Source organism: Tupaia chinensis, unplaced genomic scaffold (genome assembly GCF_000334495.1).
Source record: "Tupaia chinensis unplaced genomic scaffold, TupChi_1.0 Scaffold000170_1, whole genome shotgun sequence".
In the NCBI taxonomy this organism is placed as follows: Eukaryota; Metazoa; Chordata; class Mammalia; order Scandentia; family Tupaiidae; genus Tupaia; species Tupaia belangeri.
In genome coordinates this window covers 266,282-285,266 of record NW_006159645.1, presented here as the reverse complement: position 1 = coordinate 285,266, position 18,985 = coordinate 266,282, and the positions used below count along the sequence as shown (strand labels likewise).

The 18,985-nt window shown below is 44.7% G+C and overlaps 1 protein-coding gene across 2 annotated transcripts in view; it reads right to left on the bottom strand.

The window, feature by feature from the left end:
- CHN2 (chimerin 2) overlaps positions 1-18,566 on the bottom strand; it is a 348,821-nt gene extending 330,255 nt beyond the window's left edge. For both annotated transcript variants that reach the window (XM_006146210.3, XM_006146211.3), the window contains exon 1: positions 18,467-18,566. In XM_006146210.3, coding sequence (XP_006146272.1) covers positions 18,467-18,515 — 49 coding nt within the window. In that variant the 5' untranslated portion in view covers positions 18,516-18,566. The remainder of the gene's footprint in view (positions 1-18,466) is intronic.
- Between the last annotated feature and the right edge of the window lie 419 nt (positions 18,567-18,985).

Below are 18,985 nucleotides of genomic sequence, written 5' to 3'. Positions count from 1 at the left end.
GGCGCCCTACAGTGAAAATCTCTCAAAAAAAAAAATAGTAGATTAGGACATACCATATACTTGAACATAAAAATATAAGGGGACTTAAAATGTTCGTATAGAAACCGAATCAAAGCGCAAATTTATCTTGGTGCAAAACAAGGTTGACATTCCTACAAAGCTTCCACAAAATATATTTTCTGTGAACTTTTTGAAGATCCCTTGTATTTACTTACCTTCAAAAATGACAATGTTGGGACCAGCAGTTGGCGTAATGGCTATGTCGCTAAACTCCCATGGTCTCCATGGATGACCACAGTTCAAGTCCTGGACCCAGTAGCTTAAACTCATGCCAGGTGCGCATGCATGCGTGCCCAAGATCCCAAGAGAAGAATGGAGGAGAAGGGATTGTGGCATGGACATCCCCCCAGGGGGGTGATTTCTCGCTTTCTGTCTCTCTGTTTCTCTCTGTCTTTCTGGCGAGTGCACATGCCCTATAGCAAAAACCTCTCCCTTCCCCCCCCAAAATGACAATGTTTTCAGTAATATAGCCTAAAACAAATCAGTATTATGGCCAATAATTTGTTCATGGAAGATTCCACAGGGAAATAAATGCTATACCACCAACTGAAGATAATAAACTCATTGAATAGAAGAGACAAAATAATTCTGTAAGAATTTAGGTTAATTTGAAGGCTTCTGTCAAAGAGACAATACTGATTCAAAAGACAAAAGCATATGAGAAAATGTTTGGCTACACTAATCATAAGAGAAATGCAAACCAAAACCACACTGAGGTATCACTTCACCCCAGCTAGAATGGCTATTATCTGAAAAACAAAGAACAAGTGCTGGTAAAGACGTGGGGAAAGAGGAGTCCTGGCGCACCGTTAGTGGGAACGGAAATAAGAAGATCCACGATGGACAAGGATATGGAGGTTCGTCACAAAACTAAACTTCAAACTGTCTTCGGATCCAGTAATACCACTGCTGAGTATCTAGTCAAAGGACAGGAAACCATTATGCTAAAAGATGATCTGTGCTTCCCTGTTTACCGAAGCGCTGTTTACAGTAGCTAAGATAAAGAAGCTGAGAGCCCGACTGCTGATGAATGGATAAAGAAGTGTGGCATCGATACACAATAGAATACTATTTAGCCATCAAAAAGGATGAAGCCCTGTCAGGGATTTAAGGCAAAATAGAGTAACATGGAAGAGATAATGCTAAGTGAAATAAGCCAGACTCTGAAAGACAAATACTGCATGTCCTCATTTAAATACTATGTCTCCTCACTCTTTAGCAAAAGCTAAAAGACTTGATTACATAGAAGTAGACAGTCTAATGGTGGATGCCAGATGCTCGGAAGCAAAGGGGGTTTAGGGAGTACGTGGTTAACAGATACAAGAATGCACATAAACAAGTGGAAGGGGTTATAGAATAGTATAGCCCAGTAAAGAACGCTAGCGGCAATATAATATATACTTCCAGGGAACCAGCAGTTAGCGTAATGGCTATGTAGCTGGACTCCCACGTAGTCGACCGCGGTTCGCATCCTGGACCCGGTGGCTTAAAACTCACGCCAGGCGTGTGTGCGTGCATGCCCAAGATCCCAAGAGGAGAATGGAGGAGAAGGGATTGCGTCGTGACCATCCCCTCTGGGGGGTGATTTCTCGCTTTCTGTCTCTATGTTTCTCTCTGTCTGTCTGGCGAGCGCAAAAACCTCTCCAAAAAAAAATCATATATACTTCCAGATCACCTGTACAGTGAATGTTGCACAGGCTTATGCCCAATACAAAGTAATGATAGATGTTGGAGATGGTAAATATATTTATTTCCTTGACGCAATTCTTACACATTGTGAACATGCTTTGAAAACCACACTATACCCCACCAAGATGTCCAACTATATAATATGTAAATCAGAAATTACAATAAAAAGCATTGTAACAAAGTGAAGAACCAAGAGTCAAAAGCTTCTCTATCATTTCCTAGAAAAGTCAAGCAGCCACATAGCTGACTGTGGGTTCAGCTCTTCCCACCCCAGGTTGGTCTGAAAACAGGCTGGATGCACACGTGCATGTCCGAGATCCTCACCTGATGGAGGACTGGGGAGAAGGGCTCACTGTGTGCTGAGACCCCGTTGAGGGCGCTTCCTTCTCTCTCTCTCTCTCTCTCAGTCTTGGGCATACCCATGTGCTCTTTAATATGAGTAAAATTTAAAACGCTTTAAAATAAGTGTGTGCATATCTTTTACATAGTATGGGTTGCCCTGCAACAGGCTTGTATGAGCATACTGCCCTGGACCACACTCGGAACACCTCCGGTCTTCCTCATAGTGAGGACTGAAAACCGAGGGCCGCACAGGCCCCCAACAGTCCTCCGTGCCTCACAGACAGGGCGTCTGGAGCAAATGATGCCAACGGTAATTGCTATTTGAGGGGGGTGGGTGGAAAGGTGTTCCCTTGGGGGACCACCAAGGCACTACACATTAGCAAGGAGAAATAGGCAGAGTCAGGGAATCATAAAATTTTCAAGACCCTCAGAGATGATCTGGCCCAACTTAATAATTCTACACATGAGCATCAAAGTTACAAAATGATAATGTCATCTGCCCCAGGCCATGCAAAAAGTAAATGCTGAGCTAGAACTCGCACAGGCTTGAGTCACATGACCCCTCCTCCAGTGAGCTTTAGGCACCCTGGCCTTCCAGGAAACCGTAAAATGGGAACCCATTCTCCAAAAGCCTCTGCCTGGTCTCTTTTCTTTAGAAATAGGCTGAGATTCCGTTTCTAACAAAGTGCCAATCACCTGGAGTCAAGGCCACTCCAGCCTGGATGATTTGCAGGGATCTCTGTTTTAAAAACAAAGAGCTGCTAATGATCACGCTTTCTCATAAATCAAAGCCTTAAAAATCCCTTGCCATAGCAACCGGGAGTGGTTGAATCAGCTACTATTATTCCCTGACTTTCTAATAATACAATTCCAATTTACATCAGGCCCAGGGATGTGAAAGTCTGTCAAGAATCAAAACCTTCAAACCTCACTGTCCTACTTTTCGTTAGTGATGAGGACACACTCCGTTTCTAAATGAAGGGATCTATGCTTTTCTCTAACCATGAAACAAAGTGTTTGAAACCATAAGGCAGCAACAAGTGAAACCAACACCGAGAAAACATGTCCGTCACCATTGGTAGTAATACCACAGAGTGAATAGTTGTATTAATCCACTAAGACTATAAGGTTTTTTGTTTTTTAGAGGTTTTCGCTATAGGGCACATGCGCTCGCCAGAAAGACAGAGAGAGACAGAGAGACAAAAAGTGAGAAATCAATCCCCCAGGGGGATGGCCACACCACAATCCCTTCTCCCCTTCTCCTCCATTCTCCTCTCAGGATCTTGGGCACGCCGCACATGTGCCCAGTGTGAATTCAAGCCACCAGGTCCGTCACATGAACCACGGTCTACTACATGGGAGTCCAGCGACATAGCCATTACACTAACTGCTGGTCCCTAAGACTATAAGGTTTTGACTTGCAGAGGCCTTGTCTGAGAACTCAGCCACTCTGTGGTGGCCTGAGGACGTTCATGACATTCATGACCTAACTATGGCAGATACACCTGGGGTCCCCCCTCCACTTTCTTAATAGAACCCTCTTCTGTGGGGAGTCCTGCCTCCTTCAGGGGAGGCTGGCCTATCCCCATTCCTGGAAAGGATCATGATGGGACTAAGCACATCAGGGGACTCTTGTTCCCCTGACAGTGAGTGGTTCACTTCTAAGCGTCTGATAAAACTGTAGCCAATGAGGCAAGTGCTGGGGTGGGTGGCCGGGGAGAGGTGCTTCTGAGTTTTCTTATATTCCACAGAACCAGGAGGGAAAGATTGCTCCTTTTCTGTTTCTAGATCCTACGCCAGGGGCTGTGGTTGGTATCGTGACACTGTAAGGATGGCAAGGCTGGGAAAACGGCAGTACCCACCAAGAGACAAGAGTGGAGACAGCCACACAGGAGCACACAGAGCCACACACCACAATGTGCAGAACCATAACACCTTGCCCCTTCTTCAGCTGAAGTGTCCTAACCCGTACGATAATGGCACCCTGGATGTTCTCGTCCGGAAGTGAGAAGGTATGAAAGTGTAAACCTGTCCATGTTGACCTGAGAATAGTTTGCATGAACAACAGGTCCCCAAGACAATGAGTCTCTTCTTAGAGAGAGCTTAGCCTGTGACATGAGAAAGTAGGAAGTGCAAGGTATGAAATCGTCACCTGAAATGAGAGGTCTGGGTGGCTGCAAAGGCCAGGACGAGACACAGTGCTGTTCCCATGCATGCAGATGTCAGAGGGGGCCCACGGCAGTCAGGTATCACCAGAGGGAAGACGCAGAACAATAAACGCACTGTGGCTCGGGCTCTCACTTCCTCCGCTGCGGGCCAGGAACATACCCTGGACAAGACGCTAAGGACAGAACTAAGGAAGATGTCTCAGGGCTTGCACGGCTTTCACATTCCCATGAATGAAAATTTCCTGGTGGTTTGTAGGGACGCCTATCTCAGCTGTCCTACAGCGAGAAAGAAAGAGGACAAGACAAGAAGAGCTGGATGTGGAACACACTATTCTACACGTTCGGAAGGGCCCTTAGAGACTGGAGCTTGCCCAAGAAGTGGACAACCAGGGACCCTTCTCCAAAGACACCAGTCTTTACTACCAAACCTCCCACCGCACGGAAAATACATCTTGCTACAACCACCTGGCACTCAAAACCACATTGATGAGGCCAGCAGGTTGTACAGTGGTCAAGGTTCTAGACACCCCCATGGCCAACTGTGGTTCAAGTCCTGGACCTGGCAGCTTGGAAATCACGCCAAGTATGTGTGCATGCAAGAGGAGAATGGGGGAGGGATTACAGCATGACCATTCCCCCAGTGGGTGATTTCTCACTTTCCTTCTCACAGTCTCTCTCTCTGTCTCTCTCCAAAAAGAGCACATGCCCTATGGCAAAAAACCTTCAAATGAACAAAAAACACATTGATATTTTTAAAGTACTTACTCAATGAATTACTATAGTGAATTATATACAGTTCTAGAAATTTGCCTATTTGTAATAACGTATGTTTTAGATCTGATCAAATGCATTTCTCCTTACTTGTTGAGGGTGAAAGTAAACACTATCAGAGCATCTGAGACAGTTACACCTGTGTAACATTTTAGTCTTTCCAACAAAGTATTTACATACAGTACTGTGATCTGACGTGATCAAAGGGTGTCAGCTCTTTGATTAGAAACAACAAAACAGCCAGCAGACGATACCCTTGGAAATGTCTGCACCAGCATCCCTCTCGTGGGGCAGGTGCAGGCAGCAAGCAGACGCATGACTGCGTTAGTAGCTCTCAGGAGTCCCAGCTACACAGTGAGGGGACTGGCTCCTGGGTGACTCAGGTTCTGCTCTGAGGGCACAAGAGTAGTGCCAAGGGTTTGAAAAGCTGGATAACAACCTCATTAACTATTCATGAGAAATGCAAAAATTGCTTTGTCCAGCAACAACAGAGGAGACCTGCTGCTCCCTCTTGTTCTTCAGTTGGTGAGGGGACACTATGGCCTTTAGGGGCCCTGGGGAAGGGAAGCATTTGTCTAAGTGGAGGCTGAGCTGACCTTGGGAACCAGCCGCAGAGAGCGAGTCTCTGTGGAACTAGCTAAAGAGGTCAGGGAATAACAGGCCAAAAAAGAAAGAATGAGGAAATAAAAACTGGGAAGAGGAAGGCCCCCTCATGGGCTGACCAAGTTATCAGGTATCACTGGGGGTCAGGGGTTTGGGGAGGAGTAAGAAATCATCCCCCAGGGAACGGCCAGGCTGCAATCCCTTTTCTTCCATTCTACTCTAGGGATTTGGGGCACACACGCACAACCGCTGGTGTGTTTTCCAAGCCCTGAGTCCAGGATTCAAATCTCAAAGTCAACCCTGAGGGATCCAGCTGCCTTAACCACCACACCACCAGCTGGCTCAGGTCAGTAATGTATTGAAGAGAAATTTTTGCATTTATCTCAGATCATGAGTTCTGAGCGATCACTTTTCACCCAGTAAAGGAACCTAGGAAGCGCTGTGGATATAAATTTAGAAGAATCTGGGATCAGCAGTTAGTGTAATGGCTATGTCGCTGGACTCCCACATAGTCGACGGTGGCTCGAGTCCCGGACCTGGTGGCTTAAACTCACGTGGGGCGTGTGTGTGTGTGTGTGTGTCCAAGATCCCAAGAGGAGACTGGAGGAGAAGGGGCTGCAGCGTGGCCATCCCCCCTGGGGGGGGGGGATTTCTCTCTGTCTCTCTGTCTGGCGAGCGCATGCACCCTATAGCAAAAACCTCTCCAAAAAATAAAAAAATTAAAAAAAAATAAATAAATTTAGAAGTATCTTAGAATGTGAACTTCATGAGACCAGGGATTTGGGTGTTTTATTTGTAAGTTTTGAATTGTCAAGTTTCCTTTACAAACATTCATATGAGTTGCATTAGTATTAATAGCCCACTTTGTGGATGAGAAAATGGAAAAATTCAGAGAAGTCCACCTTAACACAGACAGTTGATACTGGTGTTTGAGTTAGGTTCCCGACGTCCCAGTGCTTGTCACACAGACGGACTGAAGTCCATGCTTCAGATGAACCCACATTTATTTACAAGACTCAAGGGTGCTAGGTAGGAACAAGTTTCACAAATTTTTTGTTAAAGTTTATTTAGTTACTTATTTATTTACTTATTTCATGAGTGCAAGAGAGACAGGTACCCTCAACAAGGCCTTAGCATGCCTTAACCTCCTCGTCCCCACCCAGCCCTCCAGCCAGCCAGGATCACAGGCCTGTGATGTAGCTCTAGTGTTATGTATCAGCTCTCTACTTCCTGCTCCACTACAGAAAGTTAAACATAAAGAAATAGAAATACTAATCCACTCTACAGGTAGAAAACGATGCAAATCGTTACTATAAAAAGCACAAGCTGAAACCGCAGATGGATGCAGCTATGCTGACAAGAACTCCTGAATGACGGCTTTACTCGCAGTTATTTATAAAAGGGAAGGTGTCTGGAGGGCATTGCTCCCCTGAAAAGCTGCAGGTACTTTAACAAAACACTCCCAGTGCTATTCCTGGAGTTAGAATCCAGAACCAGATAAGTGCTTTGGCAATTACATTCTTGTGACAAATGACATTGTCTAACTCACACTCCTGTCTTCCATGTGTAATTGCCTAGGATTTGGCTGTGGCTCTGTTCCTCATCTTAATCTGATGTTAATTATTTAAGGAGAGTGTACAAAGCTCCTGTCAATGGCTTTTTCCTCTGAGAAAGAATTCATACTTAGAAAAAAGGCATGTGGGTTAGTTTGGCTGCTTAAAACGAGCATAAGGTTCTCATGTGGCCAAAGTTCAACTCGAGGGCATATTGACATCACATCAGAGAAATTCTCTGCCCTGATCACTAGAGCCCCTTCAACCCTAGACATTGAGAGGCAAAAACCCAGAGGACACCTGGCTCCAACCAAGCCCCCACAACTCAAAGAGCACACACTGCAGGGAACAGCGGAGCGCTCTCCTTGCATATGAAAGTAAGCAAAACAGTATTATTTACCTAATAAACATGGTTTAACAGTCTCACTGTCCATGGGGACTAGCACTGTAAAACAAAAAGGCTAATTTTACTATAATAAAGGGAATCTGAATGAGCAACTTAAATCAATATTAGGCAACCAAATTATGTATATTAATATCTACATATCATTAGCATAATCCCAAGTGAATTCTTTCATTTCTAAAAGTAATGCTAAGCTTGACTATCTGGGTCCCTTGATATTAACTTATACATGATATAAATTTGGGTGGAAATCACAAGCATTAATCTACTTCTGCTTTACTGTGATACTTATACACACACACACACACACACACATACATAAACATTTTTTTGCTTATTACAAAAATAATACATGCTAATTTTAGAAATCTAGAAAATGATGCATATAAGAAATAAAAATGACAACCCTGCAATCTTCAAAGATAAGATTTTAAACAATTTTGAGTATATCCTTCTAGTCTTCATTTTGTATATGTCTTTGTGTCTACTTTAAAACAGATACATGGGACCAGTGGGTGGCATTATGGTTAATGCAGTGGGCTGACACAACATATATAGACATACATACGCATACGTGCACATGTGTGTATACACGCTCACACACACACAAGGCAAGATGCTACAGCTAAAAGGCAATCAGGTAAGACTTTCCTGCACACGTAAGAGAAAAACGTGTCCTTTGTCTCCCCAGCTTCTTTCCAACTTCATAGTATTGGAGGCTCTCTTTCAAAGAACAGGAGTACATGAATCTAACAAGTAAATATGTGCGGTCTAGAACTATAGCGAAGCAAAGGCCAACAACAAACAAAAGCCATCCAGACAAGAATCTGATGGAAGTCTCAACTGGCCCCTTTCTATAGCACTTCACTTCAAAATCACGTTGATTCGGAAAATGTAAGGCCATTTCTCAATGTCTAGAACTAAAACAAAACAGGAACCGGCAAATCAGGACTGAACTGCCCTGGTGGAAGAGGGTCTGGTTTGGGAAGTGGCTAAAAATGCAATGGTGGATGCCACTGACAGTGAATCAGCAGGTTCCATGTCCACATTCTTCCATCACCGCTGAAGCGCTCTCCCCGTGGCCTTCCAGACTGGCGCCATCCAGTGCAAGCATGAGATCCACATAAGCCATTCGAAATATTCTAGTACCTATACTAAACATTTTTTAAAAAATAAGCAGGTAAAATTCATTTTTAAAATAAAAGAAGTTACAAATGGGATATTTTACTGTTTTGTTTTATTTTGTACTGTCTTTGAACTCTGGTGTATATTTCACACTTGTAGCACATCTCAGACCAGACCAGCCATGTTTCAAGGTTCAGTAGCTGCATGTGTTGTTAGATTGGACAGAACCAGTCTTGGCCATGCCTTTATACAGCAGGAGACTTCCCCCTACGCCATGTCTCTGCTTCCTATTTTCCTTGCTGTCCCAAATGGTTCTCTCGGGCTTATTCCTTAGAAGCAAAATCATTTTAGCAAAAGCACTTTATTTTGCTGGTATGGCATTTTGTGATGTAAGGAAGTGCTAGGTTTCATTTCTTTGAAAAGGACCCAGCCCACACTGCGAGTACATGGGGCAGTCATGGGGCACAAAGAAATCCAGGAACGGGGACTCTGGTGAATAAAGAATTGCATAAGGTTAACAATCAAGTGATTTTGTGGTTCACATTGCCCTACATCTATGACCTGAGTTAAGAAAATAAAGAGCCAGCCATGCATGCTACAGTCTTGTAATTAGGACAATTTCTAAAGCCAGAATCCAACATCCTCAACATCCACCTCTTCCTTGACAGTTGCTTGACACTTTAATGACGTCTTCCACCTGTCCACTTTGGTGGCATTTGAAGATGGGAACAGAAGTTCAAGGATGAGAACTGCTTTCTCTTCGCAAGGACAATGTCATTTTCTGAATCTTATTTGCATACATTTCCTCCCAATTTAATGGACTAAAAACACCAAAAGCTGACTTTAGTTTCTAAAAACCAGTGCATTTACTTTGTTCAGTTAAGGAAAATACTTCTAGCCAGACTGTTTGCTGATGTCTAGGTTGGTAGAATATCTCTTAAATAACATGGCTTGCATACGCCACTAGTAACCTCAGTCTAAACATTCACAATTTTCCTATTTTCTTTATGATGTTTTGGAAGAGAGACAATTATAAGATCCAAACCTTTTATGGACACAAGCATTTTTTTCCTCTTAGAGGATGAAATTACAACTTCTTGTGGGTTTATTTAAAAAAAAAAATTGAATGTCATTAGAAAAACAATGTCCCCCCGCCTTTTAAGCTTGAATCAAATTTAAGGGCTAGAGGAGTTTCCAAAGTTTTTAATTACTCTCTTTGACACTATCCTCCAGCTGCATTCCAGTTGTTCTCAAAGTTGTAAAGAAAATACTTTCTTAAAAAATTAGTTTGCAGGGGCCAGCAGATAGCATGGCAGTTAAAGGCATTGAGTCCCACATGGCCAAGTGTAGTTCAAGTCCCAGACCTGGTGGCTTGCTTTCTCATTTTCCCCCTCTCTCTCGCTCTGTCTTTCTATCTGTTTCTGCCTCTCTCTTCCCTATAGCAAACTTGAAAGGATAATAAGAATAATAATAATAAATGCAATTCAATAAACAATCATTTTTAAAAGCTAATTTGCAAAATTATTGAGAAGTAATGTAACTATCACAATGAGCACAGAAATGGATGTGCATTTGATTATATATTCTATGGTAAGTTTTTAAATTTACATTAGTTAGCTTCCCCGTTTTAGATATGTCGATCCTGCATACATGTACTGTCCAATAGAATTTTCTACAGAATGATAAAAATGTTCTATATCTGTGTGATCCAATGGGTTGGACACTGGCCGCTATTGAGCTCTTGAACCATGCCTAGTATAACTAAAAAACAGCATTTTCTTTTTATTTCAATGTAAATAGTCACACAGCTAGTAGTTACTATATTGGACAGCAGAGCTACACACAGGGCAAACCTAGGTCACTTAAGTCTTAGTGCCTCTTCAGGGACCAGAGCCTTGAGACCCAAAGCCCATTTAAACACAAAGGTCTGTATGGTTTCTTTTTTTTTGAAAGTGTTAAATAATGAAATAGCCTCTCTGAAGCCAAACAGAAAAGATGGCAGCTAGAAATTCTCTAAGGATGAAGCTACTCTTTAGGATGAGCCAAGAATAGGGAGGAAGAGTTAATGTCATGGGAGCTTGGGCCCTAGATGGCAGTCCCAGCTCGAGCTCTGTCATCAACTTGCTGGGCGGTATTGGACAAGTCCTGAGTTCCTTGGGCCCTCATCTTGTTAACTATTGAGTGTTGGAAACTATTAAGCAACTTCCAAGGTCCCTTCTCACTCCAAACCGACACAGTCCAGCTCGTAGTAATATGGAATGCCTAATTAAATTTAGACTTTGGTAGCTGTAAAATAATGCTTTATACCACTGATGTGATATTGCAGATGGGTAGAAGCTGGGTGATTTTGACGGGCCAAACTATGGCAGCAGGGCAAGGCTATAATTAGCCCACACTGTACAGACTGGATTCAAAGATGAGTCCCTGCAAGGTGTATGATTAAAAGTAAGTGAGGAGAAAGCATGAGAGGCTGACGGCCAACTCGCCCTGGATGTACAGCTGAGCGTTTCATGGCCTCTGGGCAATGCACGGGTCCCAGGCCCACCTCCTGTGCGGCCAGCACATTCAGAACTGGCATTTCCTCTAGTCACGCAGACTTCCACTAAACCTCTGTGATGGTTAGTAACTTGGAGACCCACCCATGTGTTCTGCCACATCAACCAGCCTGTATCAGAGACACAGCCACCCATCCTGACCCTCCAACTAGAATCCATCGAGGGACAGAGGAAGGAGAGGCAGGCGGCAGCTAGAGGATTCGGAAACTGTTATCAGTAAAGTGAACTAAACGCGGGCTTGAAAATGTGAAAATGTGGTGAAGAGAGATCTGATCAGCATAGTAACAAGTGAGAAAAGAAAAAGAGAGCAAGAGGAGAAGGGAGGAAGAGTGGGAGGGAAGGAGAGTAAAAAGTCATTTGTTTAGAAAATTAAATGACTTATCTCGCAAGCCATGAGATGCAAATACATTCATACAAGATAAATGATCGGTAGGTGAGAGGTGGGTGCTATTAATCACATGCCTATCCTCGGGTCCATTTCTCTTTCTCTCTATCTCGACGGGAATCTCGATGTTCTGGCAGAAAACTCTTTTCCAAAACACACCATGTGGTGCCGCTTGTGTATAGTTTTCCAGACCGAATGTCCAGTTATTTTCACCATCGTGCAAAAGCAGGGGACCCTGCCAAACAGCAGACGGACCTCAGCAGGGCGGACACTCGGGCTGGGTCCCAGGCAGCAGCTCAGAGGACACACTGACCGCTTTAGCCTCACACAGACTGGCCTCAGAAAACACCTGATGTTTACATCCCCCCAAAGTCACACGAATGACAGGGTCCTTCTGTACACTTTACGGGGTCAGTAAGGGGTACTAATAATTCAGCAAAAGTACCCAATCAGCAAGCCCCTGTCAAACTCTCCCAATACACAGTGTGCTTAAGAAGAGTCTCCTTACTACTCAGCATCTGAATCACTTGGTCCTAGAAATGGACAGTGACATTTAGTAAGTGAAAATGACGTGCAGAAAGGCCACCAGAAAAACAACCAGCTCCAATGCTTCTCACCTGAATGAATGATTTCTCTCAAAGTGAATGTGAGCTTTTTGAATTTTAAAATTTGCATCTTATTGTTACAGGGTGTGTGCACTCTCCAGAGAGACACAGAGAGGGAAAGTGAGAAAGCACCTCTCAGGGGGATGATCACACTGCAATCCCTTCTCCTCCATTCTCCTCTTGGGAGTTTGAGCACACACACATACATAGTCAGCATGTTTTTTAAGCCTTTAGGTTCAAGACCTGAACTGCACAATCAGCTATGCAGGATCCGGCCACACTGACCACTGTGCCACCTAGCAGGCTCCTAGCTGCGTTTTTTTTTTTAAAATTGCAGCTTTTGTGAGTGTGATTTAAAATTTAAAAAAAGGTTATCAAACTTCCTGCCAATCTAAGTGATTATGAAATTTAATTATCAGTACTTATTGTGAAAACAATGGCAAAGAAATTTCTTGTGTATGTAATTGAATATTCTGGAAGAAAGAGTCCGAAGAAACTGAAAGTCCAAAAGACTTCTCAGTAAATGCCTATATAAATAATGATAAATATTTTGTAATATGGGGATGTCAAATTCCACATACATGAATCTTTCCTCAGTTTTGCATCCTACATCTAGGAATATGGAAGACTTTCCTGTGTCACCAGTAATGACCACCACCCCCCCCAGTGATGAGAAATTAAAATTCGTATTTATCATTTCTGGGATCAACACCAGTGTGACAGCAGAAAATAGTGTTATTTACCTGGCCCCATTACTACTGTATAGAATCCAGAAACACAGATATCCTAATCCTTTCAGAAATGTTCATTTCTTAAAGTTTTGATGATTGTAAATAATTCTGATTTTTTTTTTTTTTTTTGGAGAGGTTTTTGCTATAGGGCGCGTGTGTTCACCAGACAGACAGAGAGAGACATAGAGACAGAAAGCGAGAAATCACCTCCCAGGGGAGATGGTCATGCCGCAATCCCTTCTCCTCCATTCTCCTCTTGGGATCTTGGGCATGCATGCACACGCGCCTGGCATGAGTTTTAAGCCACCGGGTCCGGGACGTGAACCATGGTCGACTACGTGGGAGTCCAGCGACATAGCCATTACGCTAACTGTTGGTTCCCAATAATTCTGATTTTTTACCTTTTTCTATTTGCATTTTAATTTTAAAAGTCTAGGTCAACTTTGTTTTTATAATTGAGTGTGTTTGTGTTTTCAAAATCTTAAGAACTTCTAATCCTAGAGGTCTCTTAATATTGATTTTTTTATCTTTTTTAGTTACGAAAAAACATAGCTTCTTCTTCTCTTAATGAGAGAAAGGCAGAGACAGAGGGAGGAGGCGGAGAGAGAGAGAGAGAAAGGTGTTTTTGACAGGCTCTTTCTGTGGTGGGCCTCTGCCCCTCCTCGCCCCTCCGCAGTTCGCTAGCTACAGGTGTGCAGGAGTGCACCCGGCCTGCTCATGCCAGTCTGGGATCCAGCCTGGGCCTCCCGTGTGGCCCCAGCTTCATGCAGCAACACTCTGCCATTTGTGCCACTGTGGCTGGGACCTTGTAGTTTCTTTAATTATTACCTTTTTTTTTCTCGACAGTGGAATTATCCATTTACCAATCACATTATCAATATGCAAAAAGTTCTTATTTCAATTTTAAAGCAAATGTAAGCCATGATTATTAGAAAAACTACTTTGCAAATCAACCATTATTTATTTCAGAATATAATCAAGTACCACAGGCTAGATTAAAAGCTTAAGGAACGGAATATTTTTTTGTGTGCAATTTAAAATAATAAAGGTAATCAAACCTTCCTGCCAATCTAGGTGATTGTGAAATTTAATTACTAGCAGTTACCATTAAAACAGAGGCAAAGCAATTTCTTTGACACATAATTGAACACGCCAGAAGAAAATTTCTGAAGAGTTCTCAGAAAATGCATTTTTAAATTAATTTCAACCCGATTATTTCATTCGTTCTGTCTCCGTTGGTAATGTAGAATAAATGATACATTTGGTCGATAGAGTCCAACAGCAGCAAGCGAGAGCATATTCTCAGGAAAGTCAGATAACTTTGGGCTTAATACTGAGTAGATTATTAGATCTTTACTCTTTGTGCAAACACAATCAAACCTACATCTCTCACAGCTAGTCCGCAAAGAGAAGTTTGACCTCTGTGACATCACCTCTCTAAATGCTTATTGATGCTACAGGACCAGCCGCTCCTCTTCTAGCGCTCCATTGCCCAGCTCTGTCCAAAGGCATCCAGAAGTGGGCCATTAAACCCACTGCTCCCAGGGCCAGCAGGTAGTGTGGTAGGGAAGGTGCTGGACTCCCACATGGCCAACCATGGTTCAAGTCCTGGACCTGATGGCTTGCTTTCTCACTTTCTCTCTCATGTGCCCTATGGCAAATTTTAAAATAATAATATTAAATGAATGATTATTTTAAATGAAACAAAGTCCATTGCTACCTGAACAGAAAGAAAACCTTTTACATCATCAGCAGCCAAAAGTGACCTGGCAGGTCTGCGCACGGTGCTATTATGGGCCTATAAGCATAACTGTCTAGAGAAGAGTAACCACCAAGCAAAGGAATAAAAGCTCTAAGAAGGAAAGTAGAAAGTAATGTATGAACTTCCTAATCTCCAAACCTTTGCCTAAACTCTACTCTTTTTCTTTTTCAAACTTATTTACTTATTTCTTTTATGGCCAAAAGAGACAGAGCGAGACACACAGAGATATCTCCCCTAACAGAATCTCTACGCTGCAATCCGCAGCCGCCAGCTTCAGCCAACTTGATCATGGTCATGCATGCCTAGCATACTCTGAGATATCTCTGAAGACATGTCCCGTTGGACCACTGCACCACCATGCGGCCTTGCCCTCTCCTCTTTCTGAAATGCCTTTTCCACTATCTGCTTTCTGGAAAAGTCTTACTCATCCTTCAAGACCCAAATCGTATGTCAACGCCAATCGAGCTCTTTAAATAATCACTTTCTTCCCCTGCACACTCTCCCACAGATTTCATTTATCAGACTGGATTAGAGATTGCTGTTTGCTTGTTCATCTCTGTTGCTGGTGGAGCAGGAAGTGCAGGCAGAGTCCAGAGGCTGTTGCTTTCTGCACGTCTCCAGGACTTTGCCATGGACTGGGGGCCACGGAGGCTGCGAGTGGCCGGACGAGGGCAGCGGATCTTAATTTATTTTTCCATTCGAAATACTCGGGACTAGGCTTGAAACCTGGAAGATATTCGAATGCTTATTTAACGGAGCCCCAAACTGAAGATCAAATTTAACATGTGATGGACGCATTGTATGTTTGGGACCTATTTCTGCACCTATTGTCTGAGGCAATGAGCTCCTCCTTTTTATTTTATTTTATTTTTTTCAGATTTTTCCCCCACAGGATGTGTGCACTCATAGGAGAGAGAGAGAGAGAGAGAGAGAGAGGGAAAGTGAGAAATCACCTCCCCTCCCCCCAGGAGGGATGGCCACACCACAACCCCTTCTCTTCCATTCTCGCGCTGGAATTTTGGGCACACGAGCACATGCACCCAGGGTGTTTTTCAGACCGCCAGGTCTGAGACTCAAACCATAGAATAGGCCATGTGAGATCTAGCACCTTAGCCACCATGCCACCTGCTGGTTCAGTGCTTCCTTTTTAATGTCGCAAAGGAATAAAGTTTACTCTCACCAAGCTCTTAAGTGGCCAGGCCATGTGCTAAATATTCTATACTCATAGCCTCATTTAATCCCCACAGTACTCCTAGAAAGCAGGTCTAATTGTCAGTATTAGACTTATTTACAAATCAGGAAACTGAGGCCTGGACAAATTAGGGATGCTCCCATCACCGTACCCAGCTGGTATCATGGAGCCAGAACTGAAAGACCATCATCCCAGAACTGCAGTGTTAGAAGGAATTCTAAGATTATTTTCCTCACTGAACCTTCTTGAAGCTGAAGCTTCTAACATACTGCCTGACACACAGTAGGACCTTGAAAATAATGATTAATAGATGGATGGAATGTCTTCACTTCTAAGAATCTGGCCTTCGCCTGAGAGCACCCAGCTGCCACCACAAATAGGCTCTATTCTCTGCCCAGCACCTCTCACAGGTGTGAATTGCTGGTGTTATCTGAATTATTCATGATCCGCACAATGGTAAGTGTGCTTGAAAAGAGAACTATGATTCCATATTTTTCAAGACAACGTGTCTGATTAATTGGTGAATTAGACAGTATAAACTCATGGGCCAGTTTAATTAATAATATATGCCCACTTTTTGCATTTCAGCTTTCATGTCATTTCCCAGTTTCCATTAGGATTAAAACCAGAGGTAAATGAAAGAGGAAAGAAAACCATCATAAGTCTCTAGCCTATCTGCAAAGCAATTACCTTCATCTAAAGCTTATACTACGCTGCCTCACACCGACGTATTCTTCCCGAAGCTGAGTTAGGATAGTCAATCAGATTTGTTAAGCTGCAACAAGAGCTGAAAATTTAGATGCCACCGCATCTGTTATTTATACCACAGGTGTATCACGTGACAACTCTCGCCTCCTGTCCTCTCTCCACCCTTCTCTCCCTTTGCCACCTCCTCTCCCCTACCAGTTCATTTTCTAGCAGGCAGTTTTTAAAGAGGGCTAACCTATGCCAATAGTAAGCCAACATCACTGTACTTAAAATTCAATGTTAGCCAACCAAAATGAATTGAAAGGCAGGAGCAGTGGTTTGAGGGTACTAAAAATAAGCTGTAGCATTTGCTGAGTTCTCAGAATTAAAACCACAGGCGGTCAACTTGTTGCTGCTCTTAATAAGATGTGACTGTTCTGCCCCATCGGTTGCTCCTTCCAGAAACTTGAACTGTGTCGTACACCTAAGAGCACTGTGATTTCGATTAGTTGGCAATGATGCGAAAAGGAAGTGTCATTTACCGGGGACTAAACCTGCCCAAAAAGATACCAGATGGCTTCCGAGGGGTCACCTTGTGCCACATCACAATTGCACCTTCATCACATTCACCTTGCATTTGTGATTCAGTTAGTGACACAGCTATGCATGTGGTGGTCTTTGTGCCTGGTGTGGAATCGAATGCCTCCAGAAAGGTGTTTCATCCCCTGAGTTTAATTTTTGAGTAGTAGTAAAAAGAGCCCAATAGGACTTAATACAGTATTAATACATTGAGCATGTCCACTAGGACTTCAAGGCCTTCTTGACCCGACGACTGTACACTACAGTACATGCCTATCAGTTAGCCCTTGAGGATTTGGCATTAAAGTTTTCCATGACCAGAGCGGTAGAGGGCTACCATCTAATGCATCATTCTGATTAGAAACCTGTCATACTCAGAAACCAGTGGGTCTGCTTCTATTGATTCGTCCTTCTTCAGGTTCATTGGCAATTTTTCTCTTCAATTAGACCTGCTGATCAACCACAGAAAAGCTGAAAGAAGCCCTCCCTTTGCTCAGCCACACTGAAAAGGAAAAAAAAAAAAACAAACACACAAAACAAACAAAAAACTGTACGCCTTGAAAGTAAAATTACAGAATGTTATGAGCAAATGCCTGAAAAGCCACATAGGAAACCCTCTCTCACACACACACATACACATACACACCCACACTTGTATGCACGCCAAGAGTCAGAGGCTGGGCTCGACCTCTCTTCCCCTAAGCCACTTCAATCAGGACCAGAAAGACAATCCCTTCATTACCGCTATCTCAAACCCATACCCCCAGCGAGCGTCTCCACGGAGCTAATTTCTGAAACAAACAAAGAAAATCAAATCTACGAGGAGCGAGGGCTTGCTCCCCTCTGCTTTGGTCTGGGATCCAGGGTAGCGGGCGCAGCGCGGCAAGCAGGCTGGGGTGCCCAGCTTCACCCTAACCTTCCTCGCCCCACCAGTCCCGCTCCAGCTGGGCCAGAAAGTGCGAGCCTGCCCAGCTCCTTTCGCTTCTCGCCTGCAGCGTCCCAAGCCCCAGAACCCTCGCGTCGGCACTGTAAGGGCGCCCCCGCTCTCGCACCTCTGCGCGGTCAGATGTGAGGCGCGGAGGTGCCGTGGGCACTGGGGTGCAGGAGAACCAAACAAGTGTCACGCCGGACGCTTGCCGGGACTCGGAGAGGGGGGGCGGGACGGCCACAGGTTGGCTCTGTGCGTGCCAGGGTTTGGGGCAAGGGCACGGGTCGAGACCCCGCGCGACAGCCGCGCCGGACGGGCTGGAACTCACCGGAGGACACCGAGGAGCCGGACAGGCTGGAGTTGCTGGACGCTGCCATCTCCGCGTGCCCCGCGCGTCGCTGCTCTCTCAGCCGCGGTGCGAGCGCCGCCGCCGCGCCCCCCCCCGCCCCCTCCCGCCCTCCGCGGCCCCCAGCCCATGGCAAAGTCCTGGGGACGCGCAGAAAGCACCAGCCTCCGGACTCTGCCTGCACTTCCTGCTCCACCAGATGACGCGCTGCCGCCGCCGCTATTTATTTGTGGTTTCCGTCCCTTTCCGCGCCTTTGCACGCGTGTCTCCGGGTGTCGGGGGTAGGTGAGAGCAGGGGGAGGCCGAGGGACAGCTGGGGCGGCCGGGTGGTGGCCCCAGCCGAGCCCACTGCCGTCCGCGCTCCCCCGCGCGCCGCTGGGACCCGGGTGTTTGGGCGGCCCTGAACCGCCCCGCCAGCTCCCTGCACCCTCCCGGGCTCCCGCTTTGCCTGCCTGCCGCACTTCGAGTAGCCCGGGCAAAGGCGGCGGGAGACCGACAGAC